Source organism: Abramis brama (assembly GCF_963993115.1).
Source record: "Abramis brama genome assembly, chromosome: 12".
NCBI classification, from domain to species: Eukaryota; Metazoa; Chordata; class Actinopteri; order Cypriniformes; family Leuciscidae; genus Abramis; species Abramis brama.
The window spans coordinates 6,335,682-6,357,930 of record NC_139974.1 but is presented as its reverse complement, the minus strand read 5'-3'; the positions used below and the strand labels follow the sequence as shown (position 1 = coordinate 6,357,930).

Below are 22,249 nucleotides of genomic sequence, written 5' to 3'. Positions count from 1 at the left end.
ATTGAACGGGTTTGACAGACTCAGGCACAGAGAGGCTTAGACAGTGTGTTTGAATGTTTATACACATCGAAAAAACTGGTTATTATAGGAAAGGAATATTCGATCGATTCAAATCGTTTAATCGCTATTATTTGCATCTAAAATAAAAGTTTTTGTTTGTATAATATATGTGTAAGGGAGGCAGGGATGAGAAACTGGATAAATAATTCACTTTGTGAGCTAACTTTGAACACTAAAATTGAGTATAAAAAGCATAAATTATTGAAGGCAGCAACCCTGAATGTCAAGCACAAAAACAATGCAAAGTTCAATCAATATTGATTACTTTCTTATAAAGTACAAAGATAGCAAAAAAATAAAATAAATAAGACTGAAGTATCAACTAAAAGTCAGTGCATTGAGCACTTCAGACTGAATAAATTGCAGAAGTTTAAAAACAATCCCTAACCATAATGTTTGAGGAAAATATCATTACATTACTGCTTTAAAAATAGCATAATGAATAAATCACTATCAACAGATGGCAGCTATACTGAGTAGCTATTTGAATATGCAAGCATTCGCTTGAAGTTATACAAAAGGACAATGACAAGATCTGTGTTGTGTGTGACACATAAACTGCATTAATTGAACTTGTCATGCTATGATGATGATAACATTTAGACTGCAGTGCATGAACTCATTTTCACGTTTGTTTTTTCCTCTATTCTCCACTAGCCTAAATGTCACTGTTGCAACAATCTTTACCTTTAACAGCATTTACCATCCACTGACATCCAGCGGTGGTTTAGAGTCAGTGAACGTACTGACATACTGATACCATGTCCCAAACACAGCGTGTAAGTGGAGTGACTGCATTTCCTCAAAGCGTTCTGCATGTGCAAAAATCCTTGTTAATGTTAGAGCATATAATTTTTTTTTTTTTTTTATGTTTTTGTCATACTTATTTTTTCCCACAGGATACAATTGAATTTCTGAAGATATTTTGATGAACAAACTATTTTCAACTATTATTAAAATGTGTATACTTTTATATAGTTTGTTGCATATTAATATCACCAGATATGGTGAAAAAGACATTTCATGGGTTGTACAGACTTTTTCCACATTGAAGTCTGTGAGACACCAGATAGATTGACCTGTAACTCACTCTCTTAGATGTGAGTTTGAGGTTTTGCTACTTCCTGCATGTCTCTGTGTTTAAGAGCACAAATGCACACAAACTAGGTAGAACAGTAAAGAGTGAAAGCAGCATCACTGCATCCTCAACACCGGTATGTACGGCATATTATTTTGTGTGCAATTAATGAAATGACAGTTATGCTGTTTTTAAGCCTTTGTTAAATATTTTTTAAATAAAAAAGGACAGGTGAACGTTTTCAAATTTTAATGTCCTGCCAATTAAAAATTTCATACAAAACTGAAAGAGGAAATGCTGTAAATACGCAGAGATTAAATATTAATTCTATTTCACTAATTATCTTTAAAAGCAGATCTTTAACTCTAGATCAGTGCTTAGATATTAATTTGCATGTATCAAGTTTAAAAACAAATGTTTTTTTTTCTAAATGTTTTGCTCACTTCTCAGTTTTTTAACTGTTTTATCGATCTGCACTGTACTGATATTTAGATAAAGGACTGATTTTGCATGTTTATTCTCAATTTTAAACTCCCCCTAATATGTTTTTTATTACCCTTTATGTAGTGTGTAATTTAGATTTGTGTATGTAAAACATCTGCAATGTGTCAAAGATCAAAGTGCACGACAAATGAAGTTATTGTCTCGCAAAAGAGAGAGATCCGATTGCATTCTAAACGAGTCGTCAGCAATTCCATTCTTTCTTCCTGGTCCTTTCTCGGAAAGACTCAGGGGAAAAAAAATCAATTAAAACTTGCCAGCAAACAGTTTTTGTTTTATTCACCAAATAAGAATGAAGATTTTTCAAATTATATAAATATTAGCTTTAATGTACTTTTTAAAATAATAAAAGCAGTCAACTGTCATAAGAAGTATTCAAAATAAGTTTTCACTTTATGTGCACTTAAACTGGCCGCCACATGCACATGTCCGTTAAGTCCACAAGACCATATGGGTGTCCCATTTGTCATTTTAGGATTCAGAAGGGTGCCTTACTTTTCTTAGTGATATTTAATGCCAGTTTATTAGAAAGTGACGATTTTGTTCTCTTCGACTCACTGAACCCACACAGCAACATAGTGTCGGCCCAGATCCGGGCCACATCTGGTACGCATTGAATCCACACACCAGATCTGGGCCGTCACTATGTTGCTGTCTAGGAATGAAAATGATGCTTAATTGATTTCGCAAATGTTTTATACGATATTACAATTTTTCGTACAAGTTAAATTCGCAACTTTGGATGGAAACATAGCTAGTGAGTTGTTGACTCGAGAACAGATGCAATCGGATTGGTCCAAAAAATCTAGGTTATACTTTTAAATCTTGCTGGAATTCAGTCATCACATTTGATCTCTAAACACTGCTAATCAAGTTTAATTTGTTCTTTTTCCTCTATTTTCTTATACTTCTGTCTGTACAAATTACATTAAATGACCGTTGTAATATTTCTATGGCTTCCTTGTTTCCAGCAAACACCCAATATACACATATTTTATCAGGTTATAGAAATGGATTCAATTTACGAAAATTTTGAGTACATGCCTTCAGCAACAGCTTCAGATGGCAACTGCTCTCTGTACAGAGGTAAGATATTATAAAATATTTAATATAAAATTGCATTACAATGCAAATGGTAAATGGCAATTTTGTTGTGTGAAATCAACTTCAAATTTGTGCTCATTTTGTTTACATTAGTTTACATTACCCACAAATGCAGTGAGCTCATCTAAGAGATTTTGTTTCACAGGCCCACGAGTAAAATTCTGGGATTCAGAATTTATTTGTTTGGAATATTTGGAATATTTATCAGAGTTTTAAATATTTTATCACTTTAATTACTATTATCACTTTAACAATATGTATCACCCCAGGTATCTCTCTTCAAGACCGAGAGAGGGAGAGAGAGGTCACTTCTCCTAAGTGGACTAAAGTTCTTCTGATTGTTCTGGGTTTCTCTCTTGTTTTTGCTCTCGGAGGTCTCTGCGCTCTCTGGATGCTTTGTGAGTATAACTGATACTATCTTTGCTCTGTTCAGGGTGCATTCGGGTTGCACTCTGTTCAGGGTGCATTTACTTTATCTATATTGTGGAGCAGAAACATCTGCAATAGAATTATTTTATTTTTCAAAATCATACTTTTCTCTGACAAAGCTATTTTAAGTTGTAGATTAAGCAAGCATTATTGAACACTGCATTTATTTTCTTTTGTCATCACACTGTGCATCATTGTATTGTGAGATATTTAAGTCCCATGAAAATGTTAGCCCTCTTGTTGTGTCTCGTTATACTTTGTGTCTATCTATCTTTACAACCATTTATAAAGTTTGTCTGGATATTACATTGAAAATTTAATTTATGTTCTGATGCCTAAAATAATAAAAATATAATACAAATGATTCATTTATAATAAATTAACACATTTAATAAACACCTAAACCTTCACATTAAATATATAAAATGGCAGTTCATTCAGCCTGAATCATTAATGTACAAACTCCATTCAAACTTTTGAAGATTATTTCAGTTTTAGGTGTGCAATCTTTTAGTTTAGTAAACTTTATACTTTAAATGTCTCTCCTTTGACTTATATGGACAGATTGTTCAAAATGTAATGGACAGCAAAATAGTTTTGTTATAATTGCTGCTGCTATTGTTTTCTCTTTAATTCAGATGTCAATACGCTTGCCGATTTAAAATCAGCTCAAGAGATGAACAGCACAAGTGAGAAAGCGTTAATATTTCATAAACATTACAGCACACACATGTTGTTCACTGAACTGTCCATGTGAGTAACTTTATTCTTCCCATTTTCTTCAAGTTATGAGAGAACTAGAGGAACTTAAAACCAATTACACCAGAGTAAAAGAACCGCTCTCCATTTGTATTGGTGAGTGGGCTTGTGTTTGACATGTTTTATAACATTGTTTTGTTGATTCAGAATCATATTTTGTCTAAACTGGTGTATGCAAACTGAAATGTTACAATAACAGACTCTTTAAGTTCATCAAACTCTTTCTCCATTGCTGCTGCAGAGAACATTTGTCTCCTTTACTTTTTAAAGTGCAAGGAAAGCACAATGAACTAGTTTGATAGCTTCAAGACCCTTATGATATTGAAATGTTTAATTGTCTTTTTTAATTCATCTTTCACAGCTCAGTCTTGTAATATCTCTGTGAATGGCTGGATAGCTTGTCGTGAAAAGCTGTATTTCTTCAGCTCTAATAAACTGAACTGGAGAAGCAGTCGAGATGTCTGTGTTTCAAAAGGAGCCGATCTGGTGACCATAACCAGCCAATCAGAACAGGCAAGTCAGATCAATTTTATTTAATTATATAATTGATACTAGATGTAAGGAAAATTAACACACAGCACTGCACCTTGAAGCTTGAACCCTACAAAATGCTTAAAGGGATAGTTCACCTAAAACTGAAAATTAGCGCATGATTTACTCACCCTGAAGCCATCCTAGGTGTATATGACATTCTTCCTTCAGAGTCAGACGAATACAATCGGAGTAATATTAAAAAAATGTCCTGGCTCTTACAAGCTTCATAATGGCAGTGAATGGCTGTTTGACTTTGGAAGTCCATTAAAGTGCATCTATTCATGATTAAAGTGCTCCACGCGTCTCCGGGGGTTAATAAAGGCCTTCTGAGGTGAAGCGATGCGTTCGTGTAAGAAATATCCACATTTAAAACTTTATCGACTAAAATAACTAGCTTCCGACAAACGGCCGTTTGCATCGATTTACGCCAAAAGAGTAACACTTAAACTTGAACACTTGACAGGGCTGGGCAACCGCGTTCGTCATTACATTGTCCGTCAAGTTCAGTTGTGCATCATATACACCTCAGATGGCCTCAGGGTGAGTAAATCATGGGCTAATTTATATTTTTGGCTGAACTATCCTTTTAACATTGCCTAATTTGAAAAAATGTCCATCATGTACAGTTTTGAAAAAAATAAGATAGGCATACATAAAAAATAAGTAAAAAATGTATCATTTAACTTAAAATCTGCATACACTCTAAAAAATGCTGGGTTATTTTTAAACCCAAATGCTGGGTTGAGCATTTTGACTATGTTGCTGGGTTATTTTCTCCGTAATCAGCTGACAATGACCCAGCATTTGGGTTTGTTTTGGAAATTTTGACCCAGCGCCTCCTCGCAAGTCGCGCGATTTTGTCCACACTGTTCAAATCACTAGCTACGTCAACAGAAGGACGAGAGGTTCAAGCAGGAGCGAGCGTAAAGGTGAGCAACCCTGTTTTATTACAACTTTCCTAATGTTAAGTAACGTTAGTCAAAGAAGTCAGAAAGTCAACAAGAAGTTATGTTGAAATGAACTATGAATTATTGACGACGTCGACGTCTGTCGAACTAGCGACCGTTATGCTAACGTTAACGTTACGTTACACATAACATTCATTATTTTTACACGGTCTGTAATCAATTATTCCACTTAAAACACGGTCACAATGTCTAAGTACAGTTGTTGGTGTCTGTTTTATCTCCAGAAATGTTGCGGGTTACTTGATTCGGCGGTGTTGGATGGATGTAACGTCACTGGCTAGTGGCTGGATATGCTAAAGAAGCTGTAAGTCTAACGTTACCTATTATTTAACTGTTTTTGTTAGTCATTTTTGAAAGGTAGCTTTACATAAAATTTTGAATTATGCGGCAGTAGGTTATGTTCTCTGTGTTTGTGTGTGTGCGCCTTAATTCAATTTGGCTAAGCATTTCTGCAGAAAACAGTGATGTCATCGTCCAGCTCAGTAACGTACAATTCTTATCAAAAACTGTCATTGTTCATTTGAAGTCAGTTCAGTGTTGCTTTAGTTACGTTCAGAAACTATGTAAAGATAATCAAAGTAGTTACTGAAGTACAATTTGGTCTTAAACCGGCTCTGAAAAAAAGAGTCGTTCAGTTCAGTTCTCATCTGATATTGTCAGTGCAATTAAATCAATAATATTGTTGAAAATTAAGTGCCCCTAACTAAGCAAGCCAGAGACAACAGTGGCAAGGAACCCACACTCCATCAGGTGACAGAATGGAGAGGAAAAAAAGTTAAAAAACCTTAGGAGGAACCAAGCTTATGTATTAAATAGCCTAATACAATTTATTATTTTGGTTTGTCATGCAATTTGGTTCACAGTCATTAAAATAACTATGATGATCATTGAATCGTGAATGATTTAAAAAAAAAAAAACTGGCAGGAAGAATAAACATTAACAACATTTATTTATTATTTTTACTTATCTTGAAACTGCAATCAAATAAGTCAATGGGCGATTGTTATACCGATAGACTAATACATTGGAATGAATAAAAAATATTCTATGAAATGTCTACAGGTAATTTTATAAAATATTTTTTTAATTATCCACAAAATTAACATTTCTTCTGTTTACAGTCTTGTGAATTAACAATAGTTAATTAAGCTGTTAAAATTATTTAGTCTATTTATTTTATTTTTTAAATTAAGTAATGATTCATTAAAATTATTTATATATATATATTTTTTAAATTAACTGTAGCCAGCATAAAAAATAATTTTAAAAACATTGTATAAGACATGATAAATTTGTAAAGATATTACTAATCAGATGTTTCCTCCTTTTCTTTTACAGCAATGGACATTTTTGTTCAACAAATCTCCTCAACTGGAGTCTTGAGTGCCTCATTGAAAAATTGCTGGTAAATATGTGATGAACAATTTTGCATTTCAAATTCTCTTTCTTTGTAGGTAATCTTTTTTTCACAGTTGCATCCAGTGCCAACCCTAACCCTTAAAGGGATAGTTCGCCCAAAAATGATATTTAAGCCATGATTTACTCACCCTCAAGCCGTTCGAGATGCATATGTCAATCTTTTTTCAGACAAACACATTTTCAGTTATTTTAGAAAATGTCTTAGATCTTTCAGTGGTTATAATGTGAAGCAATGGGGTCCACATCGTTCAAGTCCCAAAATGTGCATGCATCCTTCACAAAAGTAATCCATCCGGCTCCAGGGGGATAAACGAAGGCCTTCTGAGGGTAATCCGTGCGGTTTTGTCGTAAAAATATACATATTTAAAACTTTATAAACGAAAATAACTGGCTTCCGGTAGTGGCCGACGCGCGTTCACGGAGATGGATGCTGGTGTATGACGTAGGACGTAGCGTAGAAAGCGTCGTGACGTAGAACGAACGTAGAGTTTTGTTTTGCTCTGCTCTCTGGCTGCGCTGTCACGTTCTTTCTATGTCACAACACTTTCTACGCTACGTCCTACGGATTACTTTTGAGAAGGATGCATGCACATTTTGGGACTTGAATGAGGTGGACCCCATTGCTTCACATTATAACCACTGAAAGATCTAAGACATTTTCTAAAATAACTGAAAATGTGTTCGTCTGAAAAAAGATTGACATATGCATCTCGAACGGCTTGAGGGTGAGTAAATCATGGCTTAAATATCATTTTTGGGCGAACTATCCCTTTAACAAAGTTTGCTACACCATTCACAATAAGCTCAAAAACATGAATGGCCAATTTACTTGTCCAAGTACAAGCACATGACAAGACTTCATGTCAAACCATGTAGGGTGAATTTAAATCAGTTATATTGTAGGGCTGGCATAGGGTACCACTTCTGTGCCTAGTCGTTGTCAGTGTAATTTCATAGATAGCCGTGCTTGTTTGCCCCTTTCTTGGTTTAAGGCAGTGGTTCTTAAATATCCTGGGACCCCCATAATTTTGGATGTCTCACCCAATTTAAATTTTGCAGTCTGTACTAATGAGCTGAATCAGGTGTGTTAAATGAGGGAGAGATACAAAATGTGCAGTGGTATGGGGTCCCCAGGACGGGTTTGAGAAGCACTGCTTTAAGGGATAGTTCACCTGAAAAGGAAAATTCTGTCGTCATTTACTCACCCTCATGGTATTACAAACCTGAATGATTTTCTGCTCCTGAACACAAAAGAAGATATTTAAAAAAAATGTTGGTAACAAAACGGTTAACAATAGCCATTGACTTTTATAGTACTTTTTTCCTATTATGGAAGTCATTGGCTACCGTCAACTATCTTGTTACTGACATTCTTTAAAAAATCTTTTTGTGTTCAGCAGAAGAAAGAAACTTCAAAAAAAGTTCCAAAAAAAGGTTTGGAACAACGTGAGGGTGAGTAAATGAGGCGAGTAAATTTGACATGAGGGTGAGTAAATTTGCATTTTAAGGTGAACTATACCTTTAATAACACAAAATGTTTTCAGATTACCAGAGTACATATTTAACTGTTATATATTTAACCTAATTTCACTCATTCTAAGTTGACCTTAGTTAGAAATGCACTTTGCTTAATTTAAAAGCTGATGAACGAACAAGTTCTAATTTGCCATTTTTCTATTCTTAGATTCCAAAGGCATACTATCACTTACAATCCTGCCAGTCATTCTTCCCCCGCCTGTGTACAAGATTGGCCACAAAACCTTTCGGCCAACTATTCAAGAGACAAGAACCTCATTCATTGATGTACAACCGGTAAGTAAAACAACAGGGGACAAAAAGAGCAGGCTCATTTCTTTACACCTGTTTGTAGGGCTGCACGATAAATCGTTTTATTGCTGCTTGAATCTGACATGCATTTCATTTTCTCACAACTCTTTAAAGGATTAGTTCACCCCAAAATGAAAATTTCCTAATAATTTACTCACCCCAATGTCTTCCAAGATATCCATGTCTTTCTTTCTTCAGTGGAAGAGAAATTAAGTTTTTTGAGGAAAACATTTCAGGATTGTTCTACACAGAATGGACTTTAATGACAACCAACTATCCCAACGTTCAAAGAAGGTTCAAATGTCCATCTCAATGCAGCTTCAGAGTCTCTACACAATCCCAGTCGAGAAATAAGGGTGTTATCTAGCGAAAACATAAGCCATTTGTGGTTTAATAGTATATAAATGTTTTTTTTGTTTTTAAATGACCAATCGTTTCGCTAGATAAGACCCTTATTTCTCGACTGGGATTGTGTAGAGACTCTGAAGCTGCATTGAGACGGACATTTGAACCTTCTTTAAACATTGGGATAGTTGGTTGCCATTTAAGTCTATTCTGTGTAGAAACATACTGAAATGTTTTCCTCAAAAAAAATTAATTTCTTTTCCACTGAAAAAAAGAAAGACATGGATATCTTGGATGGCACAGGGGTGAGTAAATGATTAGGAAATTTATATTTTGGGGTGAACTAATTATTTAAGTTAATTTAAGATGGTATTTAACTAATTTAACTACTCTATTTTAACTACTACTCTAATTTAACTAATTTAACTACTCTTATGAAAACCTAAGACACACTTTTAAATAATTATGTGTCTGATACTGTCTTTCCCTCATTTAGTCTGGAACCAACATGGTGCTTTACCTGGAAAGGCAGAGAGAAGCAAAACCCTTCCCCTTTTGTCTTGGAGCTTGGAATGGCTGGACAGTTTTTTGGTGAAGGGGAAACTCTGGAAAAGTTGACTCAGTTTTTTTTTTTTTTTTTTTTATCATTTTGTGAAGATAATTTTTAGCTAGGCTATTTTACAGTTTATAGGTATAGAGTTTCATGTTTTTATTTTGCTACACAGGACTAAATGATTGCTTATTTAAAATGAATTGCAATGTATGTACTTACTGTTTATACGCAGAGATGTGCCTCCCATTTTTGCTGCACAGGACTAAATGATTGCTTATTTAAGTACATTGTATGTACTTATGTGTTTTTATTGTATTCTTTGTGAATAGAATCTTAAGCTGTAGGCTATTTTACAGTTTATAAGTGTAGAGTTTTGAATTTTGAGAATCTTACCATTTTATAATATTTTAACATACCAACATTTTAGCACAAATGATTTTTGTGGGCCTCCGTTTATGTTGCAGATGTCTGTTTTTTTTTTTAACATGAATGTATTTATGATTATATTAATTTCCTGGAATAAACACTTTAATTGAATCAATAAACAGTAGTGTTATTATTGTTATTAATATTTTTGTATTTTTTTATTCGTTTTTTTAATTATTATCTAAAATGAATAACCTGTAGCATGGGGGTTGTTTGACCCAGCACTGATTAAAAACAACCCAGCAGATGGGTTAATGTATAAAAACCCAGCCTGCTGGGTCAAAATAACCCAGCATGTGTTCTGTCCAATATTTACCCAGCGCTGGGTTGCCAAATAACCCAAATTGGGTTGTTTTTAACCCAGCATTTTTTAGAGTGTAGAAGATAAAATGCTCAAATACTCAATTTAATGTTAATGTTTTTCTGGTGATTAAGGGATAATGCAAGACTTCTGTAAAAAAAAATTACATCCCCAAGTCAAAAATTTCTAGTGACTGGTCACATCTAAATTTTTCAATTAGTCTGACTTAATATTTCTCATTGAGCCAATGTTAACAGACTATTGCAACAAGAATTGTACTTGGGCCAATTAAAAAAATTAGATGTTACCAGTCACTAGAAAATTTTGACTTGGAGAGGTTAGAATTTTTTACAGTGTACTTACTGTAGGTTGTCGAAAGCAATAATGCTACGAAATGCACATCATATTTTGTAATAAAATGTGATGTGCTAAAGCAAAACCACAAATGACTGAACCTCAAGAGGAAGAAGCTGAACACATTATGGCCAAAACCACACACTGTTTCCTGCACTGTATTCTTCTGAGGTGTTACACGAGATTGTAACCAAAGTTGTGTGAAGTGTTTTCGACTTGAGTTTGGCATCTGAGTTGTATGTAATGTGATAAAACATGACCAAACCAAATGTTCTCTTTTAGGATTTTCTGGTCTCTAACGTTAATGAGTCGCACTGGATTGGTCTCAATGATCTGGACACTGAAGGGCACTGGGTTTGGGTGAACAACCAAACTCTCACTGAAACTGGAGTACAGTAAGAACTCTGCATGTGTTATATCATCGAAAGATAATCAATGTAGTTTTAATTGACAAGTTGAGAACCAACAACAACAAAAATGCATAAAAACAATCATCCAAGAACTGAGGCGATGACCTTAACTACAGGTGTTTTATAAAATGATTGCAGGAAAGAAATATGTGTCTATACCCAGAATGTTTGTGTCTTATAGGTTCTGGTTCACTGAGGGACCGACAGAACCTGATAACTGGAGAGGACAGGATCCGTCTGGAGAGAACTGTGCTAGTCTGGGAGATCATAATGGCAATTTTAAATCTTGGTTTGATGCTTCTTGTAAAAAAAAGAAAAAGTTTATTTGTGAAAAGAAATATTAATTTACCTCCATCAGTGGAACTAATTAATGAGGTCTATTTCAACTTTGCATATGCACATTAAACTAGAGATAGCTCTTTTGGATTTGCTTGCTCATTTCAAGTTAAAATGCGACAAAATCTGTGTTTTTTGCGGGTTTTTTTTTTTTTCTTTACTGTTTTGCGTCTAATATAACAGCAACAATTGAATAACTATAAGACTTGTGTGCTATAGCTAAATGAATACTGTAAATGTAATGTGCCCTACTCTTTTGGGGCCATATTATAGGTTTGTGTGAGAAACAGAATGGAATTTGATAAGCTGATAATTTTGCATTTTTACAGCATTCAACTTTTGTCTGTTCTGTCACTTTGTATTTCTCTGTTCTTTTACAAGAAGTCAGTAATGCAGCATCTCTACTGCTTTATTGAAGGTTCTATTATAAATTGCTTGTGAAGTTCATCATTTGTAAGTTGCTTTAATAATAAAAGTGTAATAAATGAATACATGTTATGCCATTTTATTTCTGCATCTAGTCTGATATTGGTTTGATTGGGTGAGACATCTGAAGGGACCGGAAAAAAACCTTGCAGAAGCAAACAATGAAAGAGCAATGCTGCAGGAATACATCTGTCCGTTTATATACCGTTTTGTTACGTTACGTTACGTTACGTTACATTATGTTATGTTACGTTTCCCCTGAAACCTTCTTAAAGGGTCCGTTCACTCTAAAATTAAAATTAAGTCATCATTTAATCACCCTGGTGTTGTTCTTTCTTTATTGGACCACAAAAGAAGAAAATAAAAAATATTAAATTGACCAGCTCACACTCCTCTATGATGGCAGTGAATAGCGACTATTTTGATTTTTTTTTTTTTAAAGCAAAAGTATCACAGAATGATCCCATGCAACGTGTTGCATATCCCACATGTTCTGGGGATACATAATATAGTTTTTTTTTTTTTTTATAACTAACCAAAATTTTCTGTACCTATGATTAAATGAAAATCCTGCCATTGGCCGCTGATCTTCTGTGCACATTCGTGTAACTTTATTAGCGCAGCAGTTCACTCCGTCTCGCCCAGACAAAACACAAGTTGTGAGAATGCATTAATAAAAAACAACATGAAATACAACACATAGAAATCCCCAGAAAAAGTACAACTTCACTGAGTTGACTATCTCCAGACCAGAACTTAATGTTTGGGGTTGTACTATAGACAGACTCATTCTTCTATCTTAGTGAACACAAACATAATTATAGGCTATACGTTATTTTTTAGAGGCTAACACAGGTAGTCAAACATGTAGTTGCTAGATCTGTTATTCAGGCTCATGACTTCATACTTCCAGTCTGTATTAATATGAATGATATTTTATGTGGCTTCCTTAGTCTGAACAAACTCAAGCAGCACTGAAGTCTCAGTGGACACGTCTTCTGTCAGGCTCATGAAATGGATTCAATCTATGAAAATTCTAGTTTATACTTTCAACAGTTGCTTCAGATGAAACCTGCTCTCAAAACAAATGTAAGGCTAGGATGTTATCAGTATGCATTCATTTCTATTTTAATGATTTAGCACTAGTAATGATGGTGTAAATGGTTTTCTTATGTGTTCATTCAACAATTATACATTTGGCGAGTGCTTTTGTCCAAAGCAACATTTAGGTATACATTTATCTGTTCATGTGTTCTCTGGGAATTAAACGCTGTCAACACTGTCATTTAAATAAAAAAGCTCTGTCTTCCTGTAGCTCAGATATAGATCATGATGATCATGAAGTTCACATGCAATGTTGAATGCAATACAGCTTGCTTGGTATAAAAGCATCTGCCAAAAGTATAAATAAACATGTATTTAGATATTGCTCAAAGCAAGGGTGCAAAACTCAGTTCCTGAAGGGCCACAGCCCACAGCTTCAACCTTAATGCTGATCCAGCTATCAAGTCTTTGGGGGTTATTTGAAAAACATATAGGCTTTTTCAGATCTTTTGATCTATTGAAATAAGCTGATGAATTTTACATACAAACATGAAAGGAGACGATGGAAAAACACTAGCTTTCGTTTCCACTGTGAGTGTGTGTTAGAAATCAGGATAGTGAGAGAACATTGTGCTTCTTTTTTTTCGTTTTTCGTCTACAAATCAAACTTGGGTCTCCAGCCGACAAAGTTTAAATCCGGTCTGGCTTGAGCTCTTCCCATAATGTTCACGCATTAGTTCAGTAGGTGGAGAGTAGACGTCTTTTTTGGCTGTTCGAACACATTCGATCACCACATGAACGTTTACACTACAAAAGCAGTCCGGTCGAATGTTGTTTTCTCGAAAGTGCAAAGTGGACAAGCTCAAAGCATTTTATACCCCATTTACACCTTTAGCATCGTCCACTTGTGATCCGATCGACCAAAACGCATCTTAATACCAAGTGTGAACAGGGTCAAAGGCTACGTTCACACTGCAGGGCTTAATGCTCAATTCCGATTTTTTGAAAAAATTTGATTTTTTTGCAAGGCCGTTCACATTTCCAATTAAATGCGACCTTTTGTGATCTCCTGTGTGAACGTGAAATGACCCAGAAGTGACCCGCATGCGCAGAAGAGTAATCAACGTCAACGACGTCACTTGTTGTTTGCGGAAGTAGTTACACACATGGATTTCGAGAGCGGAGCTCGTTTAGCCTTATTAAAGTTATTTTCACAACGGAGCCAGCACAATTTCAATCTCCTCGTTTTAAGGAGAAAAATAAAAAGGAGGAGAGCAAGGTTTTTGGCCATGGCGTTTTGCGGAGCAGTGGTAGCAACGTCGGTACAGAGAAACGTGTGGGTTCGGAGTCGCAGCCAGGAGTGGTGGGATACTGATGTGAGTGGCTTCAGTAATACACAATTCATCAGTAACTTCCGAATGTCTAGATCCACTTTTGATTATGTTTGTGAGCGCCTTCGATTTACTCTGTCACGGGAAGAGACATGTCTGCGGCAGCCCATAACAGTGCAGAAACGCGTTGGAGTTGGAGTGTATTGGCTAGCAACAGGTGCGTGCTATCGTACAATAGCTAACTTGTTCGGCATAGCCAAGTCTACGGTCTGCTCCATTGTACACGAGTTCTGTGAAGCAGTTCGCCGTGTCCTCATGCCCCATTACATAAAACTGCCCAAAGGGGATGACCTGCAAGAGGTCATTGAAGGCTTCCGCCAGAGATGGGGTTTCCCGCAGTGTGGAGGAGCTGTTGATGGGAGTCATATCCCCATCATTGCTCCAGAGAATAACCACGCAGAGTATTTCAACCATAAAGGGTGGCACTCGGTTCTGCTCCAGGGTGTCGTGGATCATCGGTTTTGGTAAGAAATATAGATATTGTTATTATAATAGTTTAAATGTACTGTACTTGCCTCACTTTCTTTTGGTACAACCATACATCTGCAAGAATATTATCCTTGAAAGTACATAAATTCTACCATGGCATATTCAGTAATTTAACACTGTCTTCCAACAGCTTCACCAACATCTATGCTGGATGGCCAGGGAGTGTTCATGATGCGAGGGTACTCCGGAATTCCCATGTGTACTCACTTGCAGAGAGAGGGGAGCTTTTTCCACCAGTGAGTAATCTAGTACTAGTGATTTATAACGTATACAATCTGTCTTTAATTATTTTGATTTTTTTGTGCTTTTAAATCTTAAGGACACTGAGGAGATAATGGGCGTTCAAGTGCCAATCATGCTGCTCGGTGACCCGGCTTATCCCCTTCGAAGCTGGCTGTTAAAAGGATACTGTGACACAGGGACCCTGACAGTTGAGCAGAAGTACTTCAATGAGCGCCACAGCAGAGCCAGGATGACTGTGGAGTGCGCATTCGGCCGACTGAAGGGCCGGTGGAGGTGCCTTGCTAAATGGCTGGATGTGGACGTTTCCCTCGTCCCCACCATAATCAGTGCATGTTGCACACTCCACAACGTGTGTGAAATGCACGGGGAGAATTATGAAGAGGCTGGTGGAACTGTTCCTCATGTTGAGAGATGGGCTGAAGGAGGGGGATTTGTAGATGTGCAGCCAGCAAGAGTCAGAGAAGCACTGACTCAGCTTTTTGTTAGCCAACGTTGAGCCACAAACTGGGCTGTCACAATAATTACTATATCGTTCAACATTCGTTCTTTTTGACCTCAATATTTATCTGTACATATATTTGCATTTTTTTTACACATTTTTCTAATGTAATACTATATTTTTTAACCTGCGTAGGTTGCGTTTAATCATAGTTTATGTTTATAGTGGGATATTTTTAGTGTTTAAGTACTTTTCAGCTTTACTGTCATTTTTTTGGCTTTAGAGTTAGTTTCTGTGTCATTACAAGGTCTTCAGTATCATTTATCACAATATTTTAATGGCTCAATATATTGAATTCTGTTATCTTGACAGGCCTAACCACAAATTAGTTATTTGTTTTGTGCTGCTTTGCTGAATTGTTACCATAGCTGCAATAAGTTTATAAATAACATTTCCAATACTGTTATTGCTGTTTCCTTTTTATTAAGAGAAAATAGTGTGGCTATAATAGTGCAAATTTTACCCACGTTTTAACACCGCAGAAAAATAAAACTGACAGGAAAACTTCACAGTGTATTAGCAAACAAATACAATACAACATATTCAATGTAGCGTCAAGTATTTTCCATCAACAAATCAAAATAACCTTGCATATCAATAACCTTCACACTTCAACCTGAAAATTGTGCAAATCTGCATCATTAACTGTCATTAATGTTTTAGAACTATTCATAACATTGTAAGGTGGGTTTCATCTTCTTCAGACTGGAAAGGTGGCTGATGATCCTCGTTGTTGAAAGCCTGTTGACCCTGATTATTTGCCGGTGCCTGGAAAAATGACTGATTGAGACGGGGATGTGGATGAGTATTATTGAAGGGCAGTGGTTGATTTAAATCTTGAAAAAAGGGCAGGGGCTGGGTGGGAGATGGAGTGATGAGTAGGAGGATGAATTGGGTTGTAAAGCTGAATTGGTGCCTGGTAGAAAGGTGGCTGTGGAGGCTGGGTTGATCTCTCCATAAACTGAGATATCATGGTGAACATTTTACGATCATGCTCATGCTGAGCTGCTTGCATCTTCAACAAAAGATCTGTGTCGTCATCTTTAAGGGCACTGGTAATCTTGTCAGCAAACACCTCCAGCGTTGCCTCCATCTTTGATTTTCTTTTTCTCTTCTTGGCAGTAGTAGCTGTAAAAAGAAAAAAAGAACAGATCAAATTTATTTTTTATTTTTTTATTAGTATAACAGTAAAAGCGCCAAGCATTCCAGTTTATATCTTAACCGAGTGCATTTTATTGGGCTTTACCCAAATCTAAAAGCTTACAGCCTACAGACCAGACTAACGCCTCATTTGAAAGCTACAAAATTGATCTCACATTGTTGTGTTGCCATCACTTTTTGACTGTTTTTTTATGACCACTCTTCTGTAAATTTTTTGTTGCGCTTTCATCATATTTTTTTATTTCTTTTTGTCACGTTTTCATCACTTTTTTGTCATGTTTTTGTCACTTTTTTGTTGCATTTTCATAACATTTTCGTTGCTTTTTTTCCAAGAAGCTTTTAGATTTGGGTAATGACAAACTGTAGAAAATGTGCTTGGTTCAGGTGGGGGTTAAGAGGTTAATTGAGTTGGAAAACCATCAAAATACAGCCAAGAACTTTCTTACAAGCAGTGGGTGTGGAAGATGCATGGCTGTTCACAGATGTATCTTCACTTGCTGCAGAACTTTCTTCGGAGGGAGAAGCCGTAGGCGAAAGAGCTACAAGGGTCCCATCACCTGTGTATGCATTTAACAAACTGTCACACATCGTATTTCAATGTTATAAAGTTAAGTCACTTGTAGCTATAGGCCATGTGCAAATAACCCACCTGTATCACCGCAAGAGCTACTAGCTGGGATGGCCGCGACAGCTGCGGGATCTGGGCTCTTCTCCTCGGGCTCCTCTTGGGCAAAGCAGCTGTCCAACAGTTCTAGTGGCTGAACGCTGGGCTTATCCCCCAAAACGCGGTCCAGCTCTTCATAAAATGGACAGGTGATACGTTGACGGCCACTTCGTTTGTTCCAGTCTTTAACCTCCTTGTATTTGGCTCGGAGGCTTTTTATTTTTCGCTGGCATTGGAGCCAGGACCACGCACGGCCATTTCGCTGGAAATGTTTTCATAAACCGCCCGGTTCCGATAAGAGCCCTCGAGTTTGGCCTGAATAGAGCTGTCCCCCCAAATATTAATTAAATCAGAAACCTCGCTTCCCTTCCATTGACTGGTCTCAGCATCGTCCGCCATGGTTGTTGTTTATCTTCTCAAGTTCTCATTCCCACCTACTTCAACCCAGAATTATGACGTTTGTCGCGTATCAATGACGTGCGGGTCGGATACATGCGACCTGGCCGTTCAGACTGAAGTCGCATTTCAAAAGATCGGATATGTATCGGATTTGGGACCACATACCCAAGTGGCCTGGGTCGCATTTGAAAAGATCGGATCTGTGTCGTTCAGACTGTCATGAAAAGATCAGATACAGGTCGCATAGGGGCAAAAAAATCGGAATTGGGTCGTTTCAGCCTGCAGTGTGAACGTAGCAAAAGAGTCTGAAAACAGTTTGTTTGAAGATTCAGTCTTAAATAAAATCACACTTTCATCATACTTCACTCTTGTCTAAATGTTTGCAAGTAGGTTTTAACTGAAACTTTAAACTGTTCACAGCAGTCATGAGTGATCAGAAATAAAAATTTAATAATTTCTCATATTATATTTATCTCATTAAATTTCTAACCCCAGGCAACTCAGAGAGAGAGAGAGAGAGAGAGAGAGAGAGAGAGAGAGAGAGAGAGAGGTCACTTCTCCTAAGTGGACTAAAGTTCCTCTGATTGTTCTGGGTTTCTCTCTTGTTTTTGCTCTCAGAGGTCTCTGCGCACTATGGGTGATTTGTAAGTATAACTGATACTAGATCTCTGCTCTGTTCAGGGTTGTATTGACTGAGTTACTGTAAGTATTTCTACCTGACCTCAATGTTGGACAGTAGCATCACTGCAACTTTTTTAGTAGCTTTTTATTTTTTAAATCATGCTTTAGGAGGAATTCATTGCCAAACAAACCTCCATATTGAACATATGAAACTGCAATTAATTTAGCCGAAGGCACTTAATTTACAAACTCCATTTAAACTTGGTTTCGTACATAATTTCAGTCCATTATAAGGACTTTCCTCACAAACACATATTTTCCCCTTATGAAACAAAAATAAATGGGAATATACTGCAAATTATAATGCGATATATTACATGTCCATGTTACTTAACACTCTATAGTCACAAGTTGCTAATGTTAATTAACTTGAAAATGTTAAACATTTATAATGTAAATAAGTATGAAATATATTACAACTAAGATATCTCTATATGTGTGTGTTTATACTGCATGAGCTAAAATAGCTGCAATGTATACACAATCTATACACATGCAATACCATATTTTACAACATGTTTATCTATATATTATGAAGTGTATTACTTAAAATGAAAAAAATTATGATATATTAGTAAATATATAGCCTAGTCTCATATTTTAAAATAATATTAAAAGCGGTATATCCTTTTTAATATTCAATATATTGTAATATATTAACACAATATATTACTCCGTGAGTTTTCAAATATACCATTAAATAATTTAAAATATTGATTATTCATATAGAGGGAAATATATTTTCTTTGCGTAAGAATCCACTACTTCTATTGTTTTGTCTTTAATCAGATGATAATTATAAGCTGGGCAATTTTAAAGGTCCCTAATTTTTTTGAAGATAGGTTTACATGAAAAAACACTAGATTTTTTTCATTATATAGATTGCACATCACTTTAAGCCCTGCGTATACCTGCTATTAAGATGCGTTTCGGTCGCTCAGATCACAAGTAGACGAGTGAGACACATACCTGTATACACCAGGTGTTTAATCCATCACTTTTTACCACTTTCAACCATTTCTGTCCTGACTTCTTCTAGGGGAGGATCTATAGACGGGTAAATGTATGGGCTTTATTTTTTTAATTATTCTTTTTTTTTTAATCTTTTGATCTAATGGACGAAATAAGTAAGTATGACTCTATATTTTCAACTACCTCTGGAAGCGATCGAAAGGGGACAAGCTCCAAACGTTTTATACCCCGTTTACACCTGTATTTAGCATCGTCCACTTGTGATCCGATCAAAACACATCTTAACACCAGGTGTGAACAGGGTCAAAGAGTCTGAAAACAGTTTGTTTGAAGATTCGGTCTTAAATAAAATCACACTTTCATCATACTTCACTCTTGTCTAAATGTTTGCAAGTATGTTTTAACTAAAACTTTAAACTGTTCACAGCAGTCATGAGTGATCAGAAATAAATATAAAATGTTTGCTCATATTTTATTTATCTCATTAAATTTCTAACCCCAGGCAACTCAGAGAGAGAGAGAGAGAGAGGTCACTTCTCCTAAATGGACTAAAGTTCCTCTGATTGTTCTGGGTTTCTCTCTTGTTTTTGCTCTCGGAGGTCTCTGCGCACTATGGGTGATTTGTAAGTATAACTGATACTAGATCTTTGCTCTGTTCAGGGTTGTATTGACTGAGTTACTTAAGTATTTCTACTTGACCTCAATGTTGGACAGTAGCATCACTGCAACTTTTTTAGTAGCTTTTTATTTTTTAAATCATGCTTTAGGAGGAATTCATTGCCAAACAAACCTCCATATTGAACATATGAAACTGCAATTAATTTAGCCGAAGGCACTTCATTTACAAACTCCATTTAAACTTGGTTTCGTACATAATTTCAGTCCATTATAAGGACTTTCCTCACAAACACATATTTTCCCCTTATGAAACAAAAATAAATGGGAATATACTGCAAATTATAATGCGATATATTACATTTCCAACTAGTGCTTATATTTTGCAATATATGCATTGACCATGTATGGCCATTTATGTTCTATTATTTTGGAATTTACAAAAAGTTTTCTGGTATGTCTGAGTTTTTGGGGTTACCACTGTGCTGAAGAGTAATAGCCTGTTGTTAGGTTGACAAATTGTCACATGCCATTACAATTGTATTACCTAATTTGAAAAGTAATGGCTGAGCGTTCTTCAGTACAGTGATAATCTCTTTACTTAACACTCTATAGTCACAAGTTGCTAATGTTAATTAACTTGAAAATGTTAAACATTTATAATGTAAATAAGTATGAAATATATTACAACTAAGATATCTCTATATGTGTGTGTTTATACTGCATGAGCTAAAATAGCTGCAATGTATACACAATCTATACACATGCAATACCATATTTTACAACATGTTTATCTATATATTATGAAGTGTATTACTTAAAATGAAAAAAATTATGATATATTAGTAAATATATAGCCTAGTCTCATATTTTAAAATAATATTAAAAGCGGTATATCCTTTTTAATATTCAATATATTGTAATATATTAACACAATATATTACTCCGTGAGTTTTCAAATATACCATTAAATCATTTAAAATATTGATCATTCATATAGAGGGAAATATATTTTCTTTGCGTAAGAATCCACTACTTCTATTGTTTTGTCTTTAATCAGATGATAATTATAAGCTGGGCAATTTTAAAGGTCCCTAATTTTTTTGAAGATAGGTTTACATGAAAAAACACTAGAATTTTTTCATTATATAGATTGCACATCACTTTAAGCCCTGCGTATACCTGCTATTAAGATGCGTTTTGGTCGCTCAGATCACAGACGAGTGAGACACATACCTGTATACACCAGGTGTTTAATCCATCACTTTTTACCACTTTCAACCATTTCTGTCCTGACTTCTTCTAGGGGAGGATCTATAGACGGGTAAATGTATGGGCTTTATTTTTTTAATTATTCTTTTTTTTTAATCTTTTGATCTAATGGACGAAATAAGTAAGTATGACTCTATATTTTCAACTACCTCTGGAAGCGATCGAAAGGGGACAAGCTCCAAACGTTTTATACCCCGTTTACACCTGTATTTAGCATTGTCCACTTGTGATCCGATCAAAACACATCTTAACACCAGGTGTGAACAGGGTCAAAGAGTCTGAAAACAGTTTGTTTGAAGATTCGGTCTTAAATAAAATCACACTTTCATCATACTTCACTCTTGTCTAAATGTTTGCAAGTATGTTTTAACTAAAACTTTAAACTGTTCACAGCAGTCATGAGTGATCAGAAATAAATATAAAATGTTTGCTCATATTTTATTTATCTCATTAAATTTCTAACCCCAGGCAACTCAGAGAGAGAGAGAGAGAGAGAGAGGTCACTTCTCCTACAGTAAATGGACTAAAGTTCCTCTGATTGTTCTGGGTTTCTCTCTTGCTCTCGGAGGTCTCTGCGCTCTCGGGGTGATTTGTGAGTAACTGATACTAGATCTTTGCTCTGTTCAGGGTTGTATTGACTGAGTTACTGTAAGTATTTCTACTTGACCTCAATGTTGGACAGTAGCATCATTGCAACTTTTTTAGTAGCTTTTTATTTTTTAAATCATACTTTAGGAGGAAATCATTGCCAAACAAACCTCCATATTGAACGTATGAAACTAGTGCTTATATTCTGCAACATATGCATTGACCATGTATGGCCATATATTGATACATATAAAATATTTAGAAATGAAGACAAAAATAGCATTACATGTAATATTCATAAAGGTGTATCCTTTATTATGTACAGATAATGTTCATACATGTTCCCATCATATAAATATGAATGTATGTACACACATACATACACACATTTACAGAATGA

At 35.6% G+C, this 22,249-nt stretch overlaps 1 protein-coding gene and 1 long non-coding RNA gene across 3 annotated transcripts; both read left to right on the top strand.

The window, feature by feature from the left end:
• Window positions 1–367: 367 nt before the first annotated feature.
• On the top strand, window positions 368–11,807 carry LOC311093550 (CD209 antigen-like protein C). Of its 2 annotated transcripts, none has more exons than XM_084131037.1 (8): window positions 368–839; window positions 2,611–2,725; window positions 3,028–3,141; window positions 3,811–3,861; window positions 3,959–4,027; window positions 4,293–4,444; window positions 10,942–11,054; window positions 11,251–11,807. In XM_084131037.1, the coding sequence occupies exons 1-8, from the start codon at window positions 822–824 to the stop codon at window positions 11,411–11,413; spliced, it is 795 nt and encodes a 264-aa protein (XP_083987163.1). In that variant the 5' UTR covers window positions 368–821; the 3' UTR covers window positions 11,414–11,807. The 2 variants fall into 2 exon arrangements, with proteins under 2 accessions (XP_083987163.1, XP_083987162.1); XM_084131036.1 differs by having other exon boundaries at window positions 3,013–3,141.
• Window positions 5,288–10,369, top strand: LOC311093166. Its single transcript, XR_014608373.1, has 4 exons — window positions 5,288–5,737; window positions 6,773–6,839; window positions 8,538–8,665; window positions 9,522–10,369. It is a non-coding gene; the product is annotated as an uncharacterized lncRNA (long non-coding RNA).
• Window positions 11,808–22,249: the final 10,442 nt, after the last annotated feature.